The sequence below is a fragment of the Pongo pygmaeus genome, chromosome 1 (genome assembly GCF_028885625.2).
Source record: "Pongo pygmaeus isolate AG05252 chromosome 1, NHGRI_mPonPyg2-v2.0_pri, whole genome shotgun sequence".
NCBI lineage: Eukaryota > Metazoa > Chordata > Mammalia > Primates > Hominidae > Pongo > Pongo pygmaeus.
Genome location: NC_072373.2, coordinates 207450609 through 207477764, shown reverse-complemented (window position 1 = coordinate 207477764; position 27156 = coordinate 207450609). Strand labels below are relative to the sequence as shown.

At 37.3% G+C, this 27156-nt stretch overlaps 1 protein-coding gene across 5 annotated transcripts in view; it reads right to left on the bottom strand.

The window, feature by feature from the left end:
- Positions 1 to 6226: 6226 nt before the first annotated feature.
- HNRNPR (heterogeneous nuclear ribonucleoprotein R) overlaps positions 6227 to 27156 on the bottom strand; it is a 34386-nt gene continuing 13456 nt past the window's right edge. For all 5 annotated transcript variants that reach the window (XM_054501338.2, XM_054501328.2, XM_054501311.2 and 2 more), the window contains 6 exons: positions 20069 to 20245; positions 18052 to 18187; positions 15038 to 15243; positions 9961 to 10110; positions 7643 to 7764; positions 6227 to 7508 (listed from right to left, as the gene is read on the bottom strand). In XM_054501338.2, coding sequence (XP_054357313.1) covers positions 6896 to 7508; positions 7643 to 7764; positions 9961 to 10110; positions 15038 to 15243; positions 18052 to 18187; positions 20069 to 20245 — 1404 coding nt within the window. In that variant the 3' untranslated portion in view covers positions 6227 to 6895. The remainder of the gene's footprint in view (positions 7509 to 7642; positions 7765 to 9960; positions 10111 to 15037; positions 15244 to 18051; positions 18188 to 20068; positions 20246 to 27156) is intronic.

Genomic DNA, 27156 nt, shown 5'->3' with positions numbered 1-27156 from the left:
TCATTTTTGGAAGAAATACATCGCAAATCAGTGAGCTGCCCCACCTTTCATTCTACCTCCCATTCTGCAAACATCTAAAGATGCCCAAGTTTAGATATTTCTGCTGTTAGGACATTCCTTCCTGTTTCAGTGAGTGATCTTTTGATCTTGGAACAAAAAGAATATAACAAAACAAGAACAGTAAATTCTGGAAAACACTAACCAAAAGGAAGTATACTGTCTACTCTTTATTACCTTGAAACAATAGGGTATTCACTTTTTCTTCCCTGTAACTCAGTTAACAGTCTTCATTTGAAAGAAACAAGGCAGAATACATTACTAGTCCTTCTTAATGCTTTCTTACTCAATGTGTTTATAGACTATTAGGTCCCAATCATCTTCCTTTTAAATATTTTTTGCTATTAACGGCACTGATTACAGAGGAATCACACATTACTTCAAGTGAATTTCCATTCTGAGTTGCAGAACTTCTATGTTTTTGACTGGTGAGAAACGAAGTACACCCTGAAGAAAAATAAGTCATAAGAAAAACCACTGTATTAGGGCTACCTGCAAGAGAAGAGGAAATCTTATAAAATTAACTTTAAGACATAAAGAGAGAACTCTTTATACAGTACTTCCTGCAAATTGGCAGTATCTCCCGATGATGCATCCAAACTGTCCAACAAAGCTTTCCTCAAATAATCCCCTCACCACTTCTCCTTCACTTGTGGCATGTCACATCAAGGGCACAAGGGCACTGGGGCAATAAAAAGCCTACTGAAAGCACTGTACAAGTGTTTATGTTTGCCCACCTCTGTAGATTCTCTAGGATCATTTCCAAAATGCCACAATTTCCTCAGAAAAACGCTATTGGCAGCCTGTTATGCCACAGCCAATATTCCTATCTGCCACCTGTAGATCTAGTTCTAACCTCAGTCAAGCTTCCTGACAATTTAATAAATCTCTGGGGAGTTCAGCTTTTTCATTTTTACTATCCTACTCCTTCACTACCTTCCTTAGAACAGGTACAGTATCTAGTACTAAATTTGAAGACAGAAACTCCATTTGACTACAAAAGCCTCAATCACATAACTACTAAATCTGTTTTGCACAATCAAACCCATCACACCCCACCCAAAATCACCAACACAACATTTTGAACATGTTAAATTTTATTAAAAATATTTAACATCGTACAAATATTCCAATACAGTTATGGTACATGAACACTGTACCAAAAGCATGATTTTTATTAAACTGATGATTAAATGGAAAAGGTCTTGCAAATGTCCCTATTTTGGTATTTCTTATGTTACTATATCCGTATCAGCAATTTATGTTTGCAGGAGCCTTCAGTCCAATTATAGAAATAGTCTTAGAACATAGTACCTAACATTATAATAGGATTCACTAAGTACAAGTCTACCTATGTTATCGAACAGGCTAGAGAAATCCCTTTTGCCTAACCCTCATATGTGAGAAATCAAGAAAAGCAATGTTCATGGGATCCTGACAAATCTACTATATAAAGTGAGAGCCCTTATTTAAATTTGAGCAATTTAAGTTTTTCCCCAGAATGTCTCCTTTGTTGGTTCCACGAAATGTATTTTGTTTTAAGTGTTTAAAGTCAACAAACTGGCATTGCATTTAACTTACATAAACTCATCAGAATTACATGAATATTCCTACTGCTTACCTTAAAACTTCCTAAGGAGCATGCTATTTAGTGCAAGTTTTATACCCTGATCCTTTCTGTCACTGACACATGCATAAAATGTTACCTTAACACAACCCTGCAATCACTGCAATTCTTAAAAGTATTACGTAATTTCATTCTAGTGTTGTACAACTAGTCTACAGCAAACTTACAAGTAAGGGTTTATATTCATGACACTGACTAGCACGTTTAACATCTAGGAAAGTCTTTCTAGACTGATATTCTCAACCAATAAAGAAGATACAGTGCTGTAAGAATACTGAAAAGGTTCTTCAGGCATGAAAATCCATAATTACTTTTAATCAGTGTTTATACCATATTACAATTATTTTTTATATGGTATGTCAGAAATGCCTAGTTACTAAATTTAATTTCAATCTATACCTTACCATCACGGAATCCCCTACAGACTATAAGATGAGGGATTTTAATCTTTAGCAATAATTTAAATATTGACTCTTAATTCTACCAATATCTACTAATCCTATCAGCTATCCTAGCTTTCACACAAAACACAAGTTGTTCATAGGTTTATGTTTCTGCTATGTTCAAGGTCTTAATATTTCAGCTATGTAATTTCCTCTTGACCCAAAGTCACTGTCTCAACATCTCTCTAAATTGAGGCCATTATTGTCAAACTGCTAAAACTTTTAAAAGTTTCATTTTACAGTGTTAAGATTAGTTTGGAAGATTTTTAAAAATAGTATCTTTGGTGTTTAAGCCCTCCATTCTATCAATGTCTTCTTGTTTTCACTAAAATGAGTGTGCAATAAATATCTCTTTAAGAGGCATTATATGTTCATCTATCCAACAAAATATAGAAAATATAATACTAGACTGAAATGACAGTTAAAGCAAATTTATTGTCTCTCCAACAGACTTTTTAAGATTATAAGGTGTCTATTTTGCTCACTTAAAATATACCCTGAGTATTTCATTACTTCATACTTGCAGGCCTTTCCTGCTGATCTGCTACGAATTTAAAAGTAAGTGAAGTGTTATTATATGTTCCTATTAAGAACAAAATAATTTAATATTAAAGTCCTATTTTTCTACAAGGCTGACATAATTGCCCACTTATAGGATATGGGCATTCTCCCACACTTAATGCCCCACTACTGATAAAAAAAAAAATAGGAAAAAAAAAGTTCTTACCAACAATTCCACTGGTTATCGTCCCCAGCGAACCCCACCTAGCAAGTCGACATCATGACATGTCAGGTCAGGGCAGCCTCAACCTCGCTTCCCTGATAGTCAGGTGATAAAAGGAAGGAGTTAAAACAGGAAAAGTACACTTGCAGATTTCTGGATAACATCTGAAAATGATTAAAAAACAAAAAAACAAAACAAAACAAAACAAAACCAGAGCTTCTGGTAACCTCTAAATAAAAAAGTATATACATGTACTTTTATTTAAAGAAAAAAAACTTTTCTAGAAGGATTAACAATAATTAACTTCAAATTAAATATTATTAAATTGCTGACCAATACATTGTATATGCAATATTTTTAAAGCTTGGTGTTTGCACTTGAAAATTAAGACCTAATCAACAAACTTCTAATATAAAAGTAAACATGTCTGGCTAATGGATTTGTTATTCTGGATTCTCCAGTCAGTCATCCAATCTACTGGTTTCCTCAGAACAACTCCACCCCTAAGTTAACAGAAGCTCCCATTCTTAGAGAAACATAAACACACTTATAAATCCAGTGTAGTCTTTCTATAAGGCTTTTTCTTAGCTGCTCACTTAAGAGATTCCACATAATAACTGTCCACATAATAATGGACTACACCAATATTAACTTTGGTTAGTTTTCTTTAAGAATACTGGTAGCTCAGTATAATAAAATTCTCTTTGAAAAATCAAAATGACAAGTTTTAACATATTTAGAAGCCTTGATAATTGACAAGCAATAGCCTTATAGCAAGTATTTACTGGAAGGGTTTGGTTTTACAAATACACAATTAATAAAACGTAGGTATGATTATATTCAAATGGGCAGGAGGCAAATGATATAATGAGTTTCAAGAATAATATTATATGGCTTTATGCTAGGAGTGAAATTTTATGTCCCTTCTCTTTTAGAATTTAAAATATATAATTTTTTTTTTGCATGCTGACCTTTTTAAAAAGAATTCATCTCCTAAGTCAGATTTCAAAGTCAAAAGAGAGAAAAATTATCTCCTACTATCAGAAAGCATTGGGCTTTCTTATGCAGAATAACCCCAGTAACTAAAAAAACCTGAAAAACAATTATGCTGAACTCATTTTTAAAAAACTACAGAATCATAACTCATTTTCCTTATCTTTTCACCAAATAAACCTGGATTTATTAGAAATCTGGCAACTTATTAGAACTTTTTTGCTCTTAAAAATTAAAATACCTTCATATAAATACATACATTTAAGCAACTGCTATAAATGAGTGATCAAATAAAAATTAGTATTCCATTATGGGGAGGGGCATATTTGTATCAGTCTCACCAGGGTACCTACAAAGAATAGCTCTATACCTCAATATATTTCCCAACACACACTTTACTGTAACAGGCTCATAAATAAAGCCAAATCAATTAGCTTGGGGAACAAAAAAGATGGAAAGACAGGAGAGCAGGAAACCAAATTCCTTAAACTCATAATTTGTAACTAATTTAAAAAAAAAATGCCAATCTAGAATAAAGACCTCCCTCAACTGACATTTTTCAGGTTTATATATTACACTGTTAGATTTATTTATGTGAAAAGTTGAGCTCTGAATCTATTTTCTCTGAATGCTGCTACAGTGTTAATTTACAAGACATGAAAGAAGAAAAGCTCTTGAGTTTTAATGTTTATAGGATTATGCTTTACAATTTAAAATAGCCACAAAACCCATAAACCAAATATTACAGGGTACCTCTGCAAATATATTTTTAATTAGTGAAAAGGACAGAGGAGGAGGTGGCCACTTTAAAATTCAAAATATAATTTGCAATTAAAGGAAAGGATTTTGACATGGAACCCAAGTTTTAATCTTATATTTTTGCGAGGGTTTATGTTTTCTCAGAATCATTTCTATCCCCATTCTTAGCATTCTTTATGACAACTTTGTAGCTTGTTAACACCTAATTAAGAAATACAAACAATTCAAATTTTATTTGTAGATTTTGTTCTTTCCAGGAAAAAAATCAGGGTTTTACTTAAGTCTAATTAGATGTATAGTTACAACTTCAAATTGTACTTTCAAAGTTTAAAAGCAGCATTTAAAGAATGTTTGGTGTCTTTACTTGCATACATGGGCATAAGAAAAACAACTGGATCTGTCTTACCAAAGAAATACCCATGTTAACTCAAAACTATCATACAACAGACCATAATTCCTTTATCAGTTTCCAAAAAACTAAAGTATCAATAAGGTCTGTTAAATGACTACACTGTGTAATGAGTGTACTTTGAAAAAGAAATGAAATATATTGACTTTCATCAGTAAATGTTAATCTTACTTGAAATGAAAAGAAGCCATGAAACCCAATATGATCTAGCCAAGATTACACGGAATTAAGTGGCTTATGATTTTGAAATCTAATATTCCTATCACAAAGACACCAAACAGGAACAAAACACAGAATAATGGTGTATCCATTTTAATTATTCCCCAATGGCTTCTGATATTTTTATCATTATAAAAACATTTGAGAACCACGTAAGAATAAGATGCAGGGGAAAACTTAATAGTAATTTGAAAGTGATTCAGACTTTTCTGTACCGTAAAGCTTAGATTCTTTTGTTCCTCTCATTTTCAAGCAAAAAAGTGATTAGAATAAATCAGAATTTCTAAAGGAAATAGGGAAATAGATGTTATGTCTTGGCCAACAAAAAATTTAGGCATCAGGGATAGCAGATAAATAAAAATAAACGAGGTGTTAACAGAAAGTCAGAGGTATTACTACTGGATATTTTTAAGCCTCTCTTACAAGGCATGAATGTTTCTCAAAGCAAATTTACATAGTAATAGGAAATTATATTCCTAAACCAGTAACTGAAATGGTAGTCACGATCATTTTCACTAAAACTAAAGTCCGCAGTGCAATTGACGCCACAGTACTAACAGTTTTCCCTGTATGTACATTCATTTATCCAGCAAATAAGGTCTTCAGTCACAAATTATCCCTTATAAAGAATGTGGGTCAAAATAAATTGCAGTCTGCTTTCCCAGCCACATTTTATTTGTTTTAACGCAAATTATCCAATGCCTGCAAGAATGCTCAAAAGTCTATGAACCTGTTTTTTTTTTAAAATAAAAGATAAAATTTCAAAATTAGAAGAGACTATGAGAGAACACCAATCAATGAAAGTGCTAATTGGAATAAATACTTGAATTTAGACTAATCCTCAGTCTAATATCCACAATACATGTTGGAATAGACAAGAAATTTTGCATGAATTTGATCACTCACATAGGCAGTTATACTTTGAAAACAATATTCCTTGCAAGGATTACGAATAAAATAATGTTTTAGGACACAATTGAATTTGAAATAGGTAATGTTTTGAATAGATTTTTTAGTTTTATTGAAATCTTACATGAACAAGAAATTGGAAATACAATCACATCAAAGAACAAATTGTCACGGCTTTTGACGTTTAAGCCAAACAAATTTTGTAGGGCAGATTTCAAAAAGGTGTGAAGTTATAACAATTTAAAAACACAGTTAACCTACTTCTAGGAATGCAAAACATACAATCATAGGTTATTTTCAATACAAGAAAACTTAAATTTGTTTGCTTTAATTTCTTAAAACTACTAAGACAAAGCACTAGCTTGTATTTTTATTTACAGCATACTCCATACTCCTATGTAATCTATCCCAAATCCAAAAAAATGAAACTGTCCAAAACCAAAGGTTCTGCAAAATCATGATTTAACAGTGTGCCCAGCTTGTTTTGAAGCTAAAATGAAGCCTGAAACGATAAAAGCATTGTAATCCCCAGAATAAGGGAACTCTGCAAGCCCAATAATGTCCAAGAGCATTTATGAAAAGAGGAAAAATAAAAAGACTTGAGTATATACACAATAGTGATTTCTTCAGCCCAATACAAATGGCAGCAAAATGCTACTTAAAGATGAAACAGTTAAGCCAATTTTTTTTTTTTGAAGAATGTAGATCTAGAGCCAATCGTATCTTGCCAGTATCATTTTCAAGCCCTTACTTGTCTACTTCCACTGTTGCCCATAAGTATCCTGATAAAATTCCTGGTTGTCATTATTGTAACCATAGTTACCAGAATAGTCACCACCTTGCTGAAGCGGCTGCTGAGCGATGGGTTGGGAACCCCAGTTCTGTTGGTTGTTGGTCTGACGACGCTTGGAATCAGGCTGGTTGTACCCATCTGCCTTTCTCTTGCCTCCTACATTGCCCCCACGATTGCCCCGAGATCCACGGGAACCACGGCCTCTCTGCTGTTGAGCAGGACCCCCTCTGCCACCCCTAGAGCCTCTTGGTGGTCCCAAAGGTGCCCCCCTCTGTGAATAGCCAGCTCTACCTCTTGGAGGTGGTGCTCCCCTCCCCCTTGGTGGTGGTGGAGCACCTCGCCCTCCCCTTCCTCCTCCTCTTCCTCTTACTGCATAGCCATCATCATAGCCGTAGTAGGGATCTTCATAGCCTCCACGATAGTCGTGATAATCATAACCATAGTAATCATCATAGTAATCTTCATAGCCATAGTAATCTGGAGGGTAGCCATATCCACCTCTCCCCCCACCACGACCCCGACCTCTAATTGGAGGTGGCATGCGAGGAGGAGGGTGGTAGTAATAATCTTCATACCTAGCAAAGGAGAGAAGGGAGAAAAGAAAAAACAAATCAGTTTGCTTCAAAACTCTGATTTTGTTTTATTAATCTGATCTCCATTATCAAGTTATTCCTTGTCCAAAGATATATCTACTAAAATGTAGACTCACGCAGTGCTTCTGGAGGCCTGTCTAGCAGCCTGGCGCTCTTTCCTTTTCTTGTCTGGTGGCTTGGCTAAGACTATTTCAATTTCTTCTCCTTCTATTTCTTTGCCATTCATTTCATCCATAGCCTATAAAAAATTAGAAAAATTATTTTACAATGACTTAAAACTATATTATGTTTTATATAGTATGTAAGCTATTATACTTGTGTAATTTAATATACTTAACAATTTACTTCACAATTATTTTAAATGGCAAAAGGTGAATCTAGCCAGAAAGTTAAATACAAACACACAAAGAAAATACGTTTCCCCTGACCTTATCTTTTTATACGTAAATTACATTTAGAACAAAACCGACCTCCTGATATTATATTTTAAAAGGTAAAAGGGCTGCCACCTATTGCTGCTCCTTAATTCCAAATAACTCCTTAAAAGATAAGCCATACCAAAGAAGTAAATCCATACCAGGGAAAAATGCCAGTATTAATACGAGCCAGACAAAGATTAACTTCTCAGGATTAGAATTTTAAAATAAACATGTAGCATACAACATACAGGTCTTACACTGTTCTTATACAACAATTTCAAGGATTTGAAGCACAAATGAGGTTACTGAGTGAGATTATCTGTAAAATTCAAGAAGATACTAACACAAAAAAGCCTAGGTTGCCCTCACAATGCTTAACCCAAAATGTACTTTGCTTGAACAGTTAAAAGTACAGAGCCAGAAAAGGCCTGGACTAATGAAGACTCAAGCAATTATGTAGAAAGCAGTAATCAAACATTCCATGCTCTAGCCCTTTGTTCATGTTGTTCCACCTAACAACCTCTGCCATACATCAAAAGGTTCAAGTACTCAGTAACAAAATGTCACCTCCTCATGATATTTTATTTTTTGCTTCCCTATACCTTTACCCACTCTGGGCACACATAAAAAAATGTTCTATTGGAGCTATCAGTGATTTATAAGTATCTAGACAAAAACGAAACTAGTCCTCAAGACTGCAATTTTCCTTTTTACCACCTCAGCTTTGCGTTGCTTCAGTTAAAGCAACTAAACAAGTTTACAAAAGCTTCCTGGCATAAATTAAAAAATGAAACATCTACTCTCTGCCCTGACCATCCTGGTGACTCCCAGTTCCTGGACTAGATATTTTATAATTTCATAGGCTTCTTTGGCAAACCATCCTATAAATATTTTCAATCAGGACAACCAGTTATTTAAAACCACTCAAGCCAGGAGGAATATTTGGAAAGCATAAAATTATTAGTTATCTGCATTCTATACCAGTGAAATTTCAGAAGCCACACATTAACAGATAAGAGTATAACAGCATAACAGGTAAGACTCCATACTTCAAAGCCAGATTATTACTGAGTTTGTGATCTTGGACAAGTTATGAATTTTATGAACAATACTGCCTGATTAATTATAAACCAGTCAGGGATTCTATAAAGCCTGTTTTAAAAGCAGTAGCCTGGGCAAAAAACAAAACCAAAAAATGCTCAAATTAGAGGTGGCAGTATCCCACCGACCAAACATGCAGAAAAAGAACCACGCCTGTGTCACTAAGCATTCTGGATCTGCCTTCCTAATAACATAAACAAGACTTTAGTAGTGTTTTGTCTTGCTCCCATCCCCCCAAGGAAAGAGAGATGAATAAAAAAAAGAAACTGAAAATTTCACCCATTAAAGATAGTCCTAAACCATTGTCAACAGAAAGCAGGTTTTGTGTTCCAGATACCGTATGAAAATACTTTCTTCACACTTTTCATTATCATCAAAGACTAAATCAACTATTATACACAAGTGATATCTCTAACAATTACCGATATCAGTAAAACATACCGAATGCTATTTTAACTCTAAAATGATTAAAGGTAAAACTAATCATACCCTCAAAATACATCTACTCAATTAAACATGGTATACTGTATGAGTCATGTATACCACTCAGTTTCCTTCATAGGTACACAAACTGAGGTAAACTAAGTAGTTATAATGCATTCATTACCTATTTAGTGTTTACAGCAGCTAATTTTTATATCTTGTAATACTTCCAAGGCATCATGCTATCGAATCTTACAAAACAATACAGAGATTAAAGATAACTTGCCTAAGATCACAAACTCAGTAATAATCCGGCTTTGAAATATGGAGTCTTATCTGTTACATACTATTACCACTTTACAGAGATTAAATAGAAACAGTTCAGCAAAAGCTAACAACCAATTTTATTTCAGTTTTTAAAGTTAGTTTGTGTTTGGCAAGTTTCAAAAACAAAATTCAAATATCAAGGACCAAAATTTCAAAATTTCTACCTTAACAGCTGCTCCTCTGTCTTCAAAATGAACAAATGCATAATCTTTCAACTTCTTTACTCTTTCGAGTTTTCCAAATTCAGAAAATGACTTTTCCAATATTTCTTCTGTCACTGTAGTAGCCAAGTTTCTCACAAACAAAACTTTTACCTAGTAAACAACAAATAAACAAAACTGTCATTGGCTACTTAATTTTACCTGAAAAATGTTTCTTCCTGTCTTCATAGAATAGCTTTTCTCCTCTAAAACATTAAGTGCTAAAAGTGTTGTTACAGGTAGCAAGAGAAATTGCTAGGAAAATGACACTGATATCAATCACCGATTTATAAAAATTATTGCTTCCTGCCTTCTCCTATGTTGTCATTAAAGCACCTAACACTGAATAGAACCTTCAAGGAACCAACACATAATTATTATTACCAAGTTAATCAACAAATTTAACACGGTTTCCAAGTCCCTTTCAAAACAAGTTTTTCTGTTTCTTTCCTCTAAAACTGAATAACTTTCAAAAGTTCATATGAAAAAATAAATAAGCAAGAATAACCAGGAAAAAAAAGAGTGAAATTTAGAGGCTGGCCCTACCAAATATAAACAAACTATAATGCTTAAATCATTAAATCAGGTAGTGTTAATTAGAAAAAAAGGAGAAAAGCTGGTCCATGCCTCACACTATACACCAGGATAAACTCCAAATAGATTGAAAATTTAAATAATAAAAGGGTGGAGGGAGGACTGTGAAAGTATTAGAACAAGGATGATTCCTTTATGTAACCTTAAGTGGGGATGACCTTATGACTTAAAATCTAGGAGTGGGGATGACCCACTCCTAGTGGGGATGACCTTATGACTTAAAATCTAGGAGCCATAAGAATGATATATTCAACTACTAAAAATAAACGACTTCTATATGGCAAAAAATACTATAAGCAAAGACAATAAATATGGATGAAAAGTTTGCAACATGTATCACAAACAGCTAATCTCTCTTTTATATCAGAGCACCAGAAAATAAGAAAAAGCTCAACAACTGCATAGAAAAATAGGCAAAATTCCTGAATACATGGTTCATACAAAGAAACACATATGGCTCTTAAAATATATTTAAAGTTCAAACCATTCATAGTAAGAGAAGCAAATCATTAACCATTAATGGCACTGAGACATCATTTGCTATCAGGCTGGCAAAATTCAAAAGTTTGATCATACACTATTTTGTCAAGAATGAGGAAAATAATTCTCTTGTATTTTGCTGGTAGGAATGTAAAATAGTGTATCTCCTACAGACAGGAATATGGCAGTATCTTAACAATTACAGATGTATCTACCCTTTGGCCCACAATTCTACCCCCTAAGAATCTATCCTACAGATGTATCTCCACTTGTATCAACTGACATAAGCTTATTCATTCCAGCATTGTAAGAGCAAAAGATTAGAAAACAATATCCAGCTGGTTAAACACACTATAGTACCTCCACAGAACAGACTACTATGTAGTTATAAAAAATGAAGAAGAGGGTTGGGCGCGGTGGCTCACGCCTGTAATCCCAGCACTTTGGGAGGCCGAGGTGGGCAGATCACCTGAGGTTGGGAGTTCAAGACCAGCCTGGCCAGCACGGTGAAACCCCGTCTGTACTAAAAATACAAAAATTAGCCGGGCGTGGTAGCAGGCACCTATAACCCCAGCTACTCGGGAAGCTGAGGCAAGAGAATCGCTTGAACCCGGGAGGCGGAGGCTGCAGTGAGCCAAGATTGTACCACTGCACTCCAGCCTGGGTGACAAAGCAAGGCTGCATCTCAAAAAAAAAAAAAAAACCCAAAAAATGAAGAGGAGCTGATAGAGATCGATAGGATACACTGTTTTTCCTGTTTTTACATCTCTGAAATAGAGAACTTACAGTCAATGTGATAAGCAAGTACTGTGCCATAGTTTAGCTGGCAGTGTTTTATAACTATTTAGTAGTACATATAATAATGGTGTATTTCCTCAGAGCTGATGAAACAGGATGATGAATAAACAAAAGGTAGATCAGTGGATATAGTACGCTACCAACATTACTACCACTCATGTAAGAATTAAGGAAGTATATTCATATTTGCCAAAGGAAATACTAAAAGGAAACCAGCAACTATTAAAACTGGATGCCTTATAGGAGACAAAGGGGATTTGGTAGACACAGGCATAGGGGTAGAAAGGAAATTTCTTTGTCTGTACTTTTCTATATAACTTTTGAACTAAGAAAATATAGTACCTATCCAAATAAAAAACTAACATATTGAACAAATTGTTGCTTCAGATAAAGGGCTATCTAATAAGAAGATATTAATTTAAGGAGGAAAAAAACTAACATTTTCCACAAATGCTCCATCCCCTTTATTATTCTCAATTTGTCATACTAAGGTCCAGCCTCTACGTTACACAGACTCCCACTGGTTTAGTTGTTTTTTAAAAAAAATTCAACATGGACTTTTCTATGATGAAACGATAACATACTATATGAAAATTACTTACTGAAATTGTGTTTAAAATGTTCAACAGGAAAAAGGGTCCCTTTAAGAGACATATATTTAGGCTTTTAGGTTTTGGTACATTGTAAAACTGACCCAACTTGGCAAAAAAAATCTTCAGTGAATTGTAAATTGATAGTGTGAATAACAGAAGCTTTACTCAAATGGATAAACTTTTCTTTTCAATTAGGAAACAATAAAGGAGCTGGGTGCGGTTGCAAGCACCAGTAGTCCCAAGCTACCTGGGAGGCTGAAGTGGGAGGGACGCTTAAGCCCAGGAGTTCAAGGCTGCAGTGTGCTATGATTGCACATGTGAGCAGCTACTGCACTCCAGCCTGGGCAACATAATGAGACCCCATCTCTTAAAAAAAAAGAAAACAATAAACGGCTCTATAATATTTAATCCTAAGTTTATAGAGACCTCCTTTTCATTCTGAAACCTGTTTTAGATCTAGGAAAAAGGAGTTACCAGAATGAAATCTTGAAGTTTTCTAACCCTAAAAAAAGATTAGGATGAACTTCCATCTGAGCAGTTACTAAAGGTTATGTGAAAAGCGGCTGGTAAGCAAATTACAAGCTATACTTTTGGTTTTCATGGGATTTTATTCCTCTTTTATAATATGTAATACATCTATAATACTATTTTAAAATATTTTTACAGAAAAAACAATACAGGCTATACTTAGTTACTACAGGTAGATTCAAAGTTGTGGTGGATGTTAGAGATTGATCCAGGCTCAATAAAATAGATGACATCCATGTTCAGTAGTTTACCCAAAGTCATAGTTGTATTAGGAGAAGAAACAATAGGAATTAAAATCAAGCTAGTAAAAAATCAAAATAAAAACTCAGAGCTATTTAAATTCTCTATCCCTTTCCTAGACACCCATCTACTCAAGGAATATGAGATAAAAGATACTGAGTAGCACTTCTGAGACCCTGTCTGGTCCATTCTCAATAGAACTTATCTGCTTAACCCAAAGATGTCATTGCCTACCCAAACTTTATACAAGTATAAACCAGGGTTCTCCTCCCAACTACTTAGAACGAGGGTTTGCCTCCTCAAATTCTGGAATAAAAACCTTGACTTCTGACTTATCAAGAAGAATCCAACCATTAACTCATGGCCATGCAGAGTTTGCTGCCTCCCTGTGAAGGGAAGAGACAACTAAAATGCTCAAGAGCTCATTGCAAGCAGCAGAAATGCAACTCTGAGGCCGGGCACGGTGGCTCACGCCTGTAATCCCAGCACTTTGGGAGGCTGAGGCAGGCGGCTCACGAGGTCAGGAGATCGAGACCACCCTGGCTAACATGGTGAAACCCCGTCTCTACTAAAAATACAAAAAATTAGCCAGGCGTGGTGGCGGGCGCCTGTAGTCCCAGCTACTTGGGAGGCTGAGGCAGGAGAATGGCGTGAACCCAGGAGGCAGAGCTTGCCGTGAGCGGAGATCACGCCACTGCACTCCAGCCTGGGCGACAGAGCAAGACTCCATCTCAAAAAAAAAAAAACAAATGCAACTCTGATGTGTCCCAGAAGTCACCCAAAGGAAAGCTTAAGAACCAGTACTCAAGGCACCACTATTAAGATCCTGGCAACACAAGTACAGGAATCAGGAGGGAATTGAGGGCCCTTTATAGGACTTGCCATGCATATTTTGCCAGTAACGAGAGCAAACATGACAATCTTTTGCCTTTCTTCATGGGGACAATACACTAAGGGAATTTGATCATTTAAAAACAACAGGCGGGGCATGGTGGCTCATGCCTTAATGGGGCGCGGTGGCTCATGCCTTAATCCCAGCACTTTGGGAGGCCAAGGCGGGCAGATCACGAGGTTAGGAGTTCGAGACCAGCCTGGCCAATATGGTGAAATGCTGTCTCTACTAAAAATACAAAATTTAGCCGGGCGTGGTGGCAGGCGCCTGTAGTCCCAGCTACTTGGGAGGCTGAGGAAGAAGAATCGCTTGAACCCGGGAGGTGGAGGTTGCAGTGAGCCGAGATCGTACCACTGCACTCCAGCCTGGGCGACATAGCAAGAATCCGTCTCAAAAAATAATAATAATAAATAAAATATTTAAAAAAAATAAAAACAACTACAAAAAAAGCTTAAAAAAAGAAAAATTAGTTATAAATCTAAATAAAACATAATTCATGGCCAAGTAATAAAAGTCACAATATAGTCAATGAAGACTATAACTTATAATCTCCAAAACATTCTCTCCTTACTCAGGACCTTTTTTTTTTTTTTTTTTTTTTTTTTAAAAAAAAACACCTCTATCCGTCACAGTGCCTAGCACTAAACAAACACCCAGTGTGTACGGAAATACTTAATTGAAGGAATTTCATTTCAGTTCCTTTTGCACATTTAATCTGCAGGAAAACGGATGGTTAATGGAAATTCCTGGATACCAAGACAGGCTGTTAACTTTAGTGTTAAAGCCGCTCCTTGCCAAACAATTGAAGTCTAAAGCTACAATTTGTATTTATCATAAAACTCAAAATATTTGAGCTTTATTCTGAGTATAAAATTTAAATGATGACCCTATGCCCATTCCGAGCAACTGTATTTACCTTAGCCATGACTTCTGGATCTGGTTCTTCCACAGGGTCAGCCCATTCAACTGTAACTACATTTCCCCACACTTTTACTTTTCCACTCATCAGCCGGCGTCTGGCTTGTGCTGCTGACTTGTGATCCTCATATTCAAGGAAGCAGAACCCCCGATTCTTCTTTTTGTCATCGGGTTGATGATAGAGAATAACGTCCACCAAACCCTCTGTTAAACCAACAGCCAGATATATAAGCCAAAAGCATCCACCACACATCTAGCGATTAGGCAGACCTAAATCCGCTTGACGATGAGCAAAATATAAGTGAAGCAGCCTCAACATGAGTCACTAATTTTGTAGACAATTAGATCAACATAATTAGATATGGAGTTTGGGACAGTATTTGATGTTCCTTTTTAATTTTAGGGGTTCTGAAGGTACAGCCATATACAACAAATCTACTATATTCTGACATTTAACATGCTACAATGTTTTAGAGCGTTTGATATAACATGACTTTATAAAAGCACTAACAAAGATCTTAAAAACAAAATTAGTAATATAAACCCAAGAGAACTAACTTTTGACAACTAATCATGGCCAAAAATCTTCCTTGAAGCTAACTTAAAAGTTACTATTTTTACCAAGAATGGAAGTGATCACTAAATATTAGTGTTCCTCTGGTCTTAGTCCTTTGCCCTTATCTCTCCGTATGTGTTCTTTCTAAATAATGTCAGCTAGGCCTACTTTTAAATGTTACCTATACCCTTATAAACACTTAGATTTTTTTCCTACCCCGGACTTCTCTAAGCTCTAGATGTGCCTACGTTCTTACCTGAGGTATCCTCTTTGATGTCTTAAACATTGCAAATTTAACTTGTCCAAAACTGAACCACCATGGCCAAAATCTGCCTTCCCTAGACTTCCTATCTAATAAACAGTGCCATCCACCTGGTTCTGAAGCCAGAAATTGGTTAGACATTCTTGATTTCTTCCTTCATCTCTCCTATCCAATTCCAAACTCATTTACTTCTTTCTATCTCCACTGCTATTACCCTCGTCTAATCCTGTATCTGTACTAGTATGACAGCTTCAACTAACTTATCAGCTTCCACTCATGCCCCTTCTCTCCAAGCCCCTATCCACAGAGCGGTAGGAACATCCCATAAACACGAAATAGGTGTTATTTCCTGCTTAAAACCTTTAAATACCTTCTCATTATATATACAAAAAAAACCCAACTCCTTACATGGCCTACAGAAGCCCTGCCTACTTCATTTCATACAATTCTACTCCTAATTCTACCTTTTAATAACACTGGCCTCCTCAGTTACTGTAATATACTGACTTCTTTCTTGCCTTGGAACCTTGGCATGTGTTGCTGTCTTGGAATGCACTTCCTTTTGCTCTTTGTATGCTATATCCTCTTCATCCTTCAGGTGCTGGTTGACATGCCATCTTATCAGAAAAGTCTTCCAGAACCATCGAAACAGGGATGGTAGCTATTCTCTAGCTAAATATCCTGTATTTCCTGCTTCAGTGTCTTATCACAATGTCTAAACATTCCTTTAATTTTTATTTTTTATATTCTTGGTCTTATCTCCTTTCTCAGGATATAGGATCTATGAAAGTAGAGAATATGTCTCTTAGCCACCAGTGTATCCCAGGCACATAGCACAATGCCAGCACTTAACAGGAACTTTAATAAACACCTGCTGAAAGAATGAATAAATGATCATGAAGCCAGAAGGAGCTATAGATAATAAAGTGATGAGGTCAAAGAACTGTGCCAGCAGGGGTACCTGACAACATAATATAGCAGGTGGTAGCAGTGGTTACAAAGTGGGACGCTAGAAATCAAGAGTTCAAAGTGCACAGAATTTCTGGTGACTAGATCCAGAATGTAATCTGGATATGGTGGAGCTGAAGGACTAAAGATGAGGTAGTCATAGAAGTAGGTAGGAGTCTAAAGCCCTAGATGGTTCACCAATGTAGATGTTAAAGGTATTAGAAAGAAGTCAATTTAGGGCAGAAGAGGAAGACAGTGAGCCAGAAGCAATCTTTAGATTAATGAAAGGCTGAAACCACAAGAGCAATGAATGACAGCTTCAACAAAAGGGAAAGGATATGTCTGGATGATAAAAATGTAAAGGAACAGTGGTTTTTACAACGGGAGGCAGCAGTCTAACGCAGAGTTTTTAAATCACAGGTAGTATTAGATCACAACTGGCATTTAAAAAAATGAAATAGAATAAGAAATATCAAAATAAAATCATGTATAATAAATAAAAGCACAGTTTTGTTAAATTGTTTCAGTTATATATAAATGTGTATAGAACTGTGATATAAAATCTACTTCTCAATCAATTCCATGGATTTAGAATTGGATATTTAAGTGGCTCACGCCTGTAATCCCAGCACTTTGGGAGGCTGAGGTGGGAGGATCACCAGAGGTCGGGAGTTCGAGACCAGCCTGACCAACATGGAGAAACCCCGTCTCTACTAAAAATACAAAATTAGCCAGGCGTGGTGGCGCATGCTAGTCCCAGCTACTCAGGAGGCTGAGGCAGGAGAACTGCTTGAACCAAGGAGGCAGAGGTTGCAGTGAGCCGAGACAGTGCCACTGCACTCCAGCCTAGGCAACGAGCGAAACTCCGTCTCAAAAAAAAAAAAAAAAAAAAAAATTCTGATCTAGACAAGGCAACACAGAGAGAGTAAAAACTTTTATCCTCTTGGTCCTACAATATACTAATTGTCAAGGGGAAAAAAAGCATTCACTTCAGGGCTATAGAGCAAAAGCTCCAGCAAAAGCCAAGGTTCAATTAAGACAAAGAAGTGAAGGGGACATTCCAAGAAATGAAGGATATAAGGGAACTTGCTTAAACCCAAACCACTATAAAGCAGAAAGGAAGCAATTTAGATACTTCAGACCTGAATTCTTAATCTAATACATACAACCCCTCAGTTTTTTTGAGCACTTGTAAGTAGTACAACATACTTCGCAAAAGTAATTTCTAAATACATTTTTGTTTTACCTGTGACTTTACTGAATTCTTCCAAAATGTTTTCTTTAGTCTTATTCTTCGGAATGGATCCAACAAAAAGTCTGTTGTTGGCCACAGAAATGCACACTCCAAGGTGTTTACCAGGGCGAATTTCATAGCTGTCACACTGCAATAAGAAAAGAACCAGAGACCCCAAAACCACCCCAAACTCAGGACAATTGATCTTAATCTAAAAAATTCAACAATTTAAGGCCAAACGCTCCCTGCTTCACCAACTCACCAAGTTCCCTCATGCTTTCCATAATATGAATGTGTATTTTAAACTTCATTGTTACAGTCTCTTGTTTTAGTTTGGTTTTGTTAAGCTTCACTACTCTTCCATATAAAAAGGACTCACTTTATTGTTCAAAATATCTTATTTCATATTTTAATTTTATCTGAAAATGTTTTTCCACAGATTTTTCAGAAAAAAATACCTGAGCCTGATCATTCAGGGTCCTTGGAAATGTAATTGCATATAGGTAAGCCATAGTCAAAATAACAATATGTAAAGGGTAACAACTATGTTTAATCAATGCAAAGATATTAGAAAAATTTCAAATTCTACAGAAGTCACAGAATTCTAAATATATAGTTTTAAATTGTCTACAAAACACAATACTTTCAAAATTTTATAAAATTTTGAAAAGTGTTTTATTTAAATCACTATAGTGGATTTTCTTGATAAATTTTAGCCCTTTTTTTTTTCTTAAGACGGAGTCTCACTCTGTCATCCAGGCTGGAGGGCAGTAGCACGATCTTTGCTCACTGCAACCTCTACCTCCTGGGTTGAAGTGATTCTCCTGCCTCAGCCTCCCAAGTAGCTGGGACTACAGGCGTGCGCCACCACGCCCAGCTAATTTTTGTGTTTTTAGTAGAGACAGGGTTTCACCATGTTGGCCAGGCTGATCTTGAACTCCTGACCTCAGGTGATCCACCTGCCTCAGCCTCCCAAAGTGCTGGGATTACAGGCGTGAGCCACCACACCTGGCCAATTTTAGCTTCTTATACTTTAATATTATGTAACCATTAGTTTACTAAGAGATATGATTATTAAAAATAAAATCATCCATATGCTGCCAAAAATGAAAACTTAAATAAACAAGTTTGAAGGAAAAATCCATAATAAAAACTAAAATCTGGGTCAAGCTAGGAGTGGAACTGATTCAGACACCAGTAATGAAACCAAAGCCTTGATGAAAGAGGTTGACCATTCTACAAAGGCTAGAACTAGACTTAGTGAGGCCCTCAGAAGTCAGGCAAGGGTATGCCAAAAAATAATGACATTGTTATTTTAAGATACTGAGATAGCTGTGTCTTAAATACAGCAGGAGTGAAGATACATTTGAGTTGCAGAACTTTGTTACTACTACTACTGGTCTGAAATGAGCACCAAGTGGTTAAAGGCCCTAGAGAAAGGAAATTAATATGAGACTGGCTATAAATAGTAGGAGAGGAGAGAAAGATTAAAGACAGAGAAGACTCAAGGGCCAAGAAACATAAAGAACAAAAATACACTTAGAAAATATGAAATAAATCGTATGAGTAGGCTGTAACAAAAATAAAACAGATTCACAACTATTTTCTGAATTGAATCCTAAAAGTCACTGTCATCTACTATTATGTTCCCCATAGCCCATTCCAGTCTTCATTATACTTTAAGAATCCTAAAGTTTAATATCAAGAATTGACATCCTTTTGCCTAAAACCAAAAGACAGAAATGCATAAGCCAAATACTCATATGAAACTTCTGATATTAATCAATCTAATAGATAACTTCTTAAATCAATGGGAGACTTTCTATAAAACATTACTTCTTGGGTATTTTCAGTTCTTTTTTACTTTTATAGTCAGAAAAAAATAAATGTCACATACCAATTTGGTCAGTATAAAAACATTCCAAGCAACAACTGAAGAAATCAAAATAATGTTAACTACGAACATTTTTGAATTAAAGTTTATTTCCTCAAATAGTGACTTGCTAGACAGTGGATAATTATCACATACCAGTTTCACGGCTTCCTGTGCAGCTTCCTTTCCACAGAAGGTGATAAATGCATACCCTCTATTCTGACCAGACAGTGGATCCATCATAAGACGTAGATCCCAAATGGGTCCGGCCTTCTCAAAAAGGGGCACCAATTCATCCTCATATAAATCTCTTGGTATTTTGCCTACAAATACCTGAAATAAAACCCCCTTATTAGAATCCAACATAAGCATTTGATTTTAGAGCCATAAAGCCTACTGCCTTTTTTTTTAAAGATGGGGGCAGAAGAAGATGGTTAAGTAAGAATGGAAACAATCTGAAACAGCTGACTTGCAGAGCTAATCCTAATTTTTATTATAATGACCTCAGGGTTATCAAAGAACAAGTCTCTTGAAAAATAGAAACTAATAAGAGTGTAAAACTTGTACTTACTCTAAATTTTACATTTTTATAACTTGACTTTTCCTCATAAAAACAGAATAAAGGAGGCTGGACGCAGCAGCTCACGCCTGTAATCCTAGCACTTTGAGAGGCCAAGGAAGGTGGATCACTTGAGTCCAGGAGTTCAAAACTAGCCTAGGCAACATGGCGAAACCCCATTTCTACTATTTAAAATAAAAAAATTAATTTATAAATTAAAAATAAATAAAAATGAATAAAAAAATAACTGAATAAAAGATTGACATAGCCCTCCTCAAGTTATCTCCTCAACTCTAAAATCTTTACTACTTAAAAAGCAACCTCGGCCGGGCACGGTGGCTCACACCTGTAATCCCAGCACTTTGGGAGGCCGAGGTGGGTGGATCACGAAGTCAGGAGAGCGAGACCATCCTGGCTAACATGGTGAAACCCCGTCTCCACTAAAAATACAAAAAATTCTCCGGGCATGGTGGCAGGTGCCTGTACTCCCAGCTACTTGGGAGGCTGAGGCAGGAGAATGGCGTGAGCCCGGGAGGTGGAGCTTGCAGCGAGCCAAGATCGCGCCACTGCACTCCAGCCTGGGCAACAGAGCAAGAGTCTGTCTCAAAATAAACAAATAAATAAATAAATAAATAAAAAGCAATCTCAATATTTTTCAGAAACTCCAGTGCTTCGATCTATTCCTTTCTCTATCCAGATATTAAATATTAAATTTTAAGGTATGAAAAAAAACCTCATCATCATTTGAAGAATTTGTGATCTATCCTTAATTACAAAATTATATACGATTAAATTATAATATACAATGATAAATTAAAAATTATACAGTCAAAAACCCTCATTTGATACCAGATTACAATTTTCTTCAAGTTTTTCCAATGTAAGCAACATTAAAAATGTTTTATGTTGGCTGGGCGCGGTGGCTCATGCCTGTAATCCCAGCACTTTGGGAGGCCGAGATGGGAGGATCACGAGTCAGGAGACCGAGACCATCCTGGCTAACACGGTGAAACCCTGTCTCTACTAAAAACACAAAAAATTAGCCGGGCTTGGTAGCCAGCGCCTGTAGTCCCAGCTACTCAGGAGGCTGAGGCAGGAGAATGGCGTGAACCCGGGAGGCAGAGCTTGCAGGGAGCCGAGATCGCGCCACTACACTCCAGCATGGGAGACAGAGCGAGACTCCATCTCAAAATAAAAAAACATTTTATGTTAAAACATTTGTAATCCACAAAGTCTGAATGAGTAAAATTAGTATTTGCATGACAAATTTTCTAGTGAAACTCATCTACATCACCATTTCACAGTCTGAAAAATAGCTGGAATAATAGGCAAATAATGAAGTAATAATAGCAATCCAATCCAAAATATGCCGACATTATTATGGACATTAAGTTTCTGAAGTTAAGCTCTACAACAGATGTACTATCTAGAGATAATCCTTTCCAAAATAATCAAGACTCACTTTCACTGCTATCTGGTAAAACCTGAGGTATTCTTTTGACTCCTTAGCATGATTCTCACACAATAGTTATTGCAATTCTTCTACCTCCTTAAGGTCCCCAATCCTCATTCACTAAACCTCATTCTAAGGATATCACCTGAGAAAGTCATTGGTTTCTTCATATTCTTACCTCTCACAATGTCTACTTTCACGTCTATCGCACCTCAGAGAAAGAGATCTACCTCCTTTCTAAGGTTAACTCCTTAACCACAATAAATAAGCCCATTTCTTCTTACCACTTTCTGGAAATAACTGCAAACTGTTATTCCTTCAACTCTCATATTTTGCTCAGTACCATCCTTCCTGTCCCACTGGTTCCTTCCTGTCTCCAAACAATCCAAAAACAAAATACAACAAAACACCCCTTACTTTAGCTTGTATTATATTTATTTCCTTTCACTGATAAATGTTTGGTTTGTTTTTGAGACAGGCTCTCACCTTGTCGCCCAGGCTGCAGCGCAGTGGCATGATCATGGCTCACTACATCCTCACACTCCCAGACTCAAGTAATCCTCCCACCTCAGCCTCTCAAGTAGCTGGGACCACAGGCTCTTGTCACTATGCCCAGCTAATATCTGGGGGTGGGGGTTGGGGGTAGAGAGAGGCTCTCGCTATGATGCCCAGGGTGGTCTCGAACTCCTGGGCTCAAGTGATCTTCCTGTTCCTTTCTTGGCCCTCCAAAGTACTGGGATTACAGGTGTGAGCCACTGCGCCCAGCCTGTTTTGAACACACCGTCCGTATGTTTTTTTTTCACTCATACAGTTATTATTTTCAACACATCTACTACATGCTTAATACCGCGAAGCCAAAGAGAAGTAGAAATAAGACATCTACGGCATCATCACAACTAGGGATACAAGATGCTGTTATATGTGATTTAAGTGATGTCCCTGCAGAACAATCTTAACAAAAACATACTCGGAAAAGCACACAACATCTATGTTCTCTTTAACCCTCTATAATTGGCTTCTTCCTCTAACTCGAACTGTGTACACAGATGTCACTAATAAACTTCTAATAACCAAATTAAAAAGTCTTTTTCCGGGCCAGGCACAGTGACTTATGCCTGTAATCCCAGCACTTTGGGAGGCCGAGACGGGCGGAATACCTGAGGTCAGGAGTTCAAGACCAGCCTGGCCAACATGGTGAAACCCCATCTCTACTAAAAATACAAAAATTGGCCAGGCATGGTGGCAGGTGTCTGTAATTCCAGCCACTCGGGAGGCTGAGGCAGGATAACTGCTTGAACCTGGGAGGCGGAGGTTGCAGCAAGCTGAGATCGCGCCTTGCACCCCAGCCTGGGTGACAAGAATGAAACTGTCTCAAGAAGAAAAAAAAAGTATTTTTCCCCCTCAGTTCTCATCATCCTTGCCTTCTCTACAAGTATTAACACTGGGGATGCAACTACTACTGTCAAAAACTTTTCTTCCCTTAAGTATTCAGAATATCAATCTCATCTTTGTACTTTGAAATCTATGATGAAGACATGTTTCTAACAAATGATTTTTTCTAAAAATCAAAATGATTAAAACCCAGCCTTGTCAACTGGCTCCTCTGATTGCCCCCGTCTACCTTTAGAAGACTATAATTTCTGTTTCTCTCCCCTCCTAGCCCCCACCTCCAGGTGACTGAGGAACTACTTCCATAAACAGACATCTCAGATGTTTTCACTTCCTCCCATTACCACCCATATCCAATTAATCTTTAAAGTATCTGCTTGAAGTTGCTCCACGTAAATGCCTAGCCTATACCAACGCATGGCTCCCACCCTACTCAAAACTTGTATAATACAAATCTTTCATGAGACAAGTGATTAGATACACCTTGGACTCATGTGCCATATATTTTTCTAGATTCTAGAAATATAGTGACTACCACAGACAAGGTCTAGGCATTCATGAAGTTTATATTCTACTGAGAGAGACAGACAAAAATTAAGAAAGTAAACAATATGGGTCATGCACAGTGGCTCACGTGTGCAATCCTAGCATTTTGGGAGGCCAAGGTGGGCAGATCACTTTAAGTCAGGAGTTTGAGACCAGCCTGGCCAATATGGTGAAACCCTGTCTGTAACTAAAAATACAAAAAATTAGTCAGGCATAGTGGCACAAGCCTGTAATCCCAGCTACTCTGGAGGCTTAGGCAGAACAATCACTTGAACCAGGAACGTGGAGGTTGCAGTGAGTGGAGATCAAGCCACTGCGTTCCAGCCTAGGCAACAGAGTGAGACTCTGTCTTAAATACATAAATAAATAGTGATTATATGATTTTAAGAGGTATTAAATGTTAAGAAGAAGGAAAAAACAGAAAAAGGGGATAAATGATGAGGCTGAGTTTTCACTAGGAGGGCTTCCCTACAGGGGTAAATTTGAGCTGAGATGTAAGAAAAAAGTAAAAATCTGAGGAAGGCGAGGGGGCAGTGTCTCATGCCTATAATCCCAGCATTTTGGGAGGCCAAGGCAGAAGTATCACTTGAGGCCAGCCAGGAGTTCTAGACCAGCCTGAGAAACACAGCAAGACTCTCTCTCAAAAAAAAAAAAAGAAAAGAAAAGAAAAAAGAAATCTGAAGAAAGAGCATTCCAAGATGAGAGAACAAGTACAAAAGGCCGTGAGATGTGAGATAGGAGTACACTCGACATACGTGAAGAACAGCACACAGGCCAATGGCTAGAATGAAAGTGACAGTGGTGGGAAAACAGAGAATGGGGCCAGAGTAAGTTAAACCATGGTTAGGCATTTCTGCTCCCAGATGTGTTGGGAAGCCATCACAGAGTTTAGAGCAGAAAAATGACTGGGTATGACTTATGTTCTAAAAGGTACATTTCAGCAATTGGGTAGAAAATGGATTGTATGGAGAAACAGGCTGACTAGTCAGGTGAACAGGGCAATCTGGGAAAGAGATCAAAGTAGCTTGGTATAGTAGGGTGATAGCTATGAAGGTGGTAAGAATGTGAGCAACAGGGACTTTTTGGTTATACTGGATTCAAATCTACATTTTAGTTACCTTCAGCAAGTTTCGTTTTTTGTTGTTGTTGTTGTTTTTGAGATGGAGTCTCGCTCTGTCGCCCAGGCTGGAGTGCAGTGGCGCCATCTCGACTTACTGCAACCTCCGCCTCCCGGATTCAAGCAATTCTCCTGTGTTGGCTTCCTGAGTAGCTGGAATTACAGGCATGTGCCACCACGCCTGGCTAATTTTTGTATTTTTAGAAGAGATGGGGTTTCAACATGTTGGCCAGGCTGGTCTCGAACTCCTGACCTCAAGTGATCTGCCAGCCTCAGCCTTCCAAAGTTTTGAGATTACAGGCGTGAGCCACTGCACCTGGCCAAGTTTCTTAAGCAATGAGTCTCAACTTCCTCGTGTGGGTTGGGCATGGTGACTCACACTTGTAAACCCAACGCTTGAGGAGGCCAAGGCAGGAGGGCTGCTTGAGCCCAGGAGTTTGAGACCAGCCTGAGCAACAAAGCAAGACCATGCCTCTATAAAAATTTTTAAAAATTGGCTCAGTGTGGTGCCATGTACCTGTAATCCCAGTTACTTGGGAAGCTAAGGCAGGAGGTTCCCCTAAGCCCAGGAGTTTGAGGTTGCAGTGAGCTACGATTGTGCCACTGTACTCCAGCCTGGACAAGAGTGAGACCTTGTTTTTATAAATAAATAAATATACAAGAAACATCAACAAATCTGTGGCCAATAAAGTCCCCAATACTATAGTCACATGAGTCCATGAAGAAACAGACCACAAATCGAAAACACTGGTTTATCTAAGAAACAGGAAATATCTTCATTTCAAGATCAATTTAACTTAGGACTTAAAAAGAATTCAAAAGGCTAAAGTTTTCAAAAACTAATTCAGCACTGTTCCTTTTAAAGTTTTTAAGCTCAATTTTTAATTAACTAAAATGAAATAGGAATACTTTCCTTTTATTAACTTTTTAGTCTCTGAGTCATTCTGGATCCATGTGAGCCCTTTCAGAGTAAGCACCCAGTCATCTTCAGGTAACCCTCCTCCCTTTTCAGAACCAACAGAATCTAGTGAATACCATAACAACACTTCTTTCTTCACTCACTGGCCATGAAGACCCAGAAAAAGTTTTAGCTGTCTACAATTTATCCATCAAGTACTTCAACAGTAATAAAGGAAGTAACCAAGTCATTCAACAGTCTTTTCTTTTTTTGAGACAAGGTACTTGCTCCGTCACCCAGGCTGGAATACAGTGGCACAATAACAGCTCACTGTAGTGACCTCCAGACTCAACTGATCTTTCCACCTCAGCCTCCCAAGTAGCTAGGGCCATAGCTGTGCGCATGCCACCATGCCCGGCTAATTTTTTATTTTTTATAGAGACAGGGTCTCCTTATGTTAGACAGGATGGTCTCAAACACCTGGGTTCAAATGATTCTCCTGCCTCAGCCTCCTGAAATGCTAGGATTACAAGCATGAGCACCACACCCAGCCAACAGAGTCTTTTGGGTATCTATTAGGATTCTTACATATCTAGCTCCTACTTACATTTGCTATCTTGCAAATATATCAGTTTCTCATACATAATACAATTCAGGTGCCAAAAAGTCATATACTTTAGGTCTCTGTTAAATACACTGGGGTTCTGTGACACCACCATGCATAAACCAAAGAATGAGATCTCAATCTACCATTTCTTTTCATTACTCTGCAAAACATCAGTGGTATGCTCTGCAAACAGATAAGAATTTATTAGATACAGTCATGACCTCCATGAATACTGCTTACATTAATGGAAACAAATAAAAACAGAACTTGGCCAGGCGAGGTGGCTCACGCCTGTAATCCTAGCACTTTGGGAGGCCGAGGTGGGTGGATCACGAGGTCAAGAGTTTGAGACCAGCCTGGCCAACATGGTGAAACCCCATCTCTACTAAAAATACAAAAATTAGCTGAGCATGGTGGTGCATACTTGTAGTCCCAGCTACTTGGGAGGCTCAGGCAGGAGGATCGCTTGAACCTGGGAGGCGGAGGTTACAGTGAGCCAAGATCATGCCATTACACTCCAGCCTGGGCGACAGAGTGAGACTCCATCTCAAAAAAACAAAAACAAAAACAGAACTTGCTTCCCAAAGCAGCTTAACAATACTAGCTGAAGAATACAAAAATACTACAACTAGAGTAGGTCTGAGAGCTTAGACACACTAAAAAATATATTTCAAA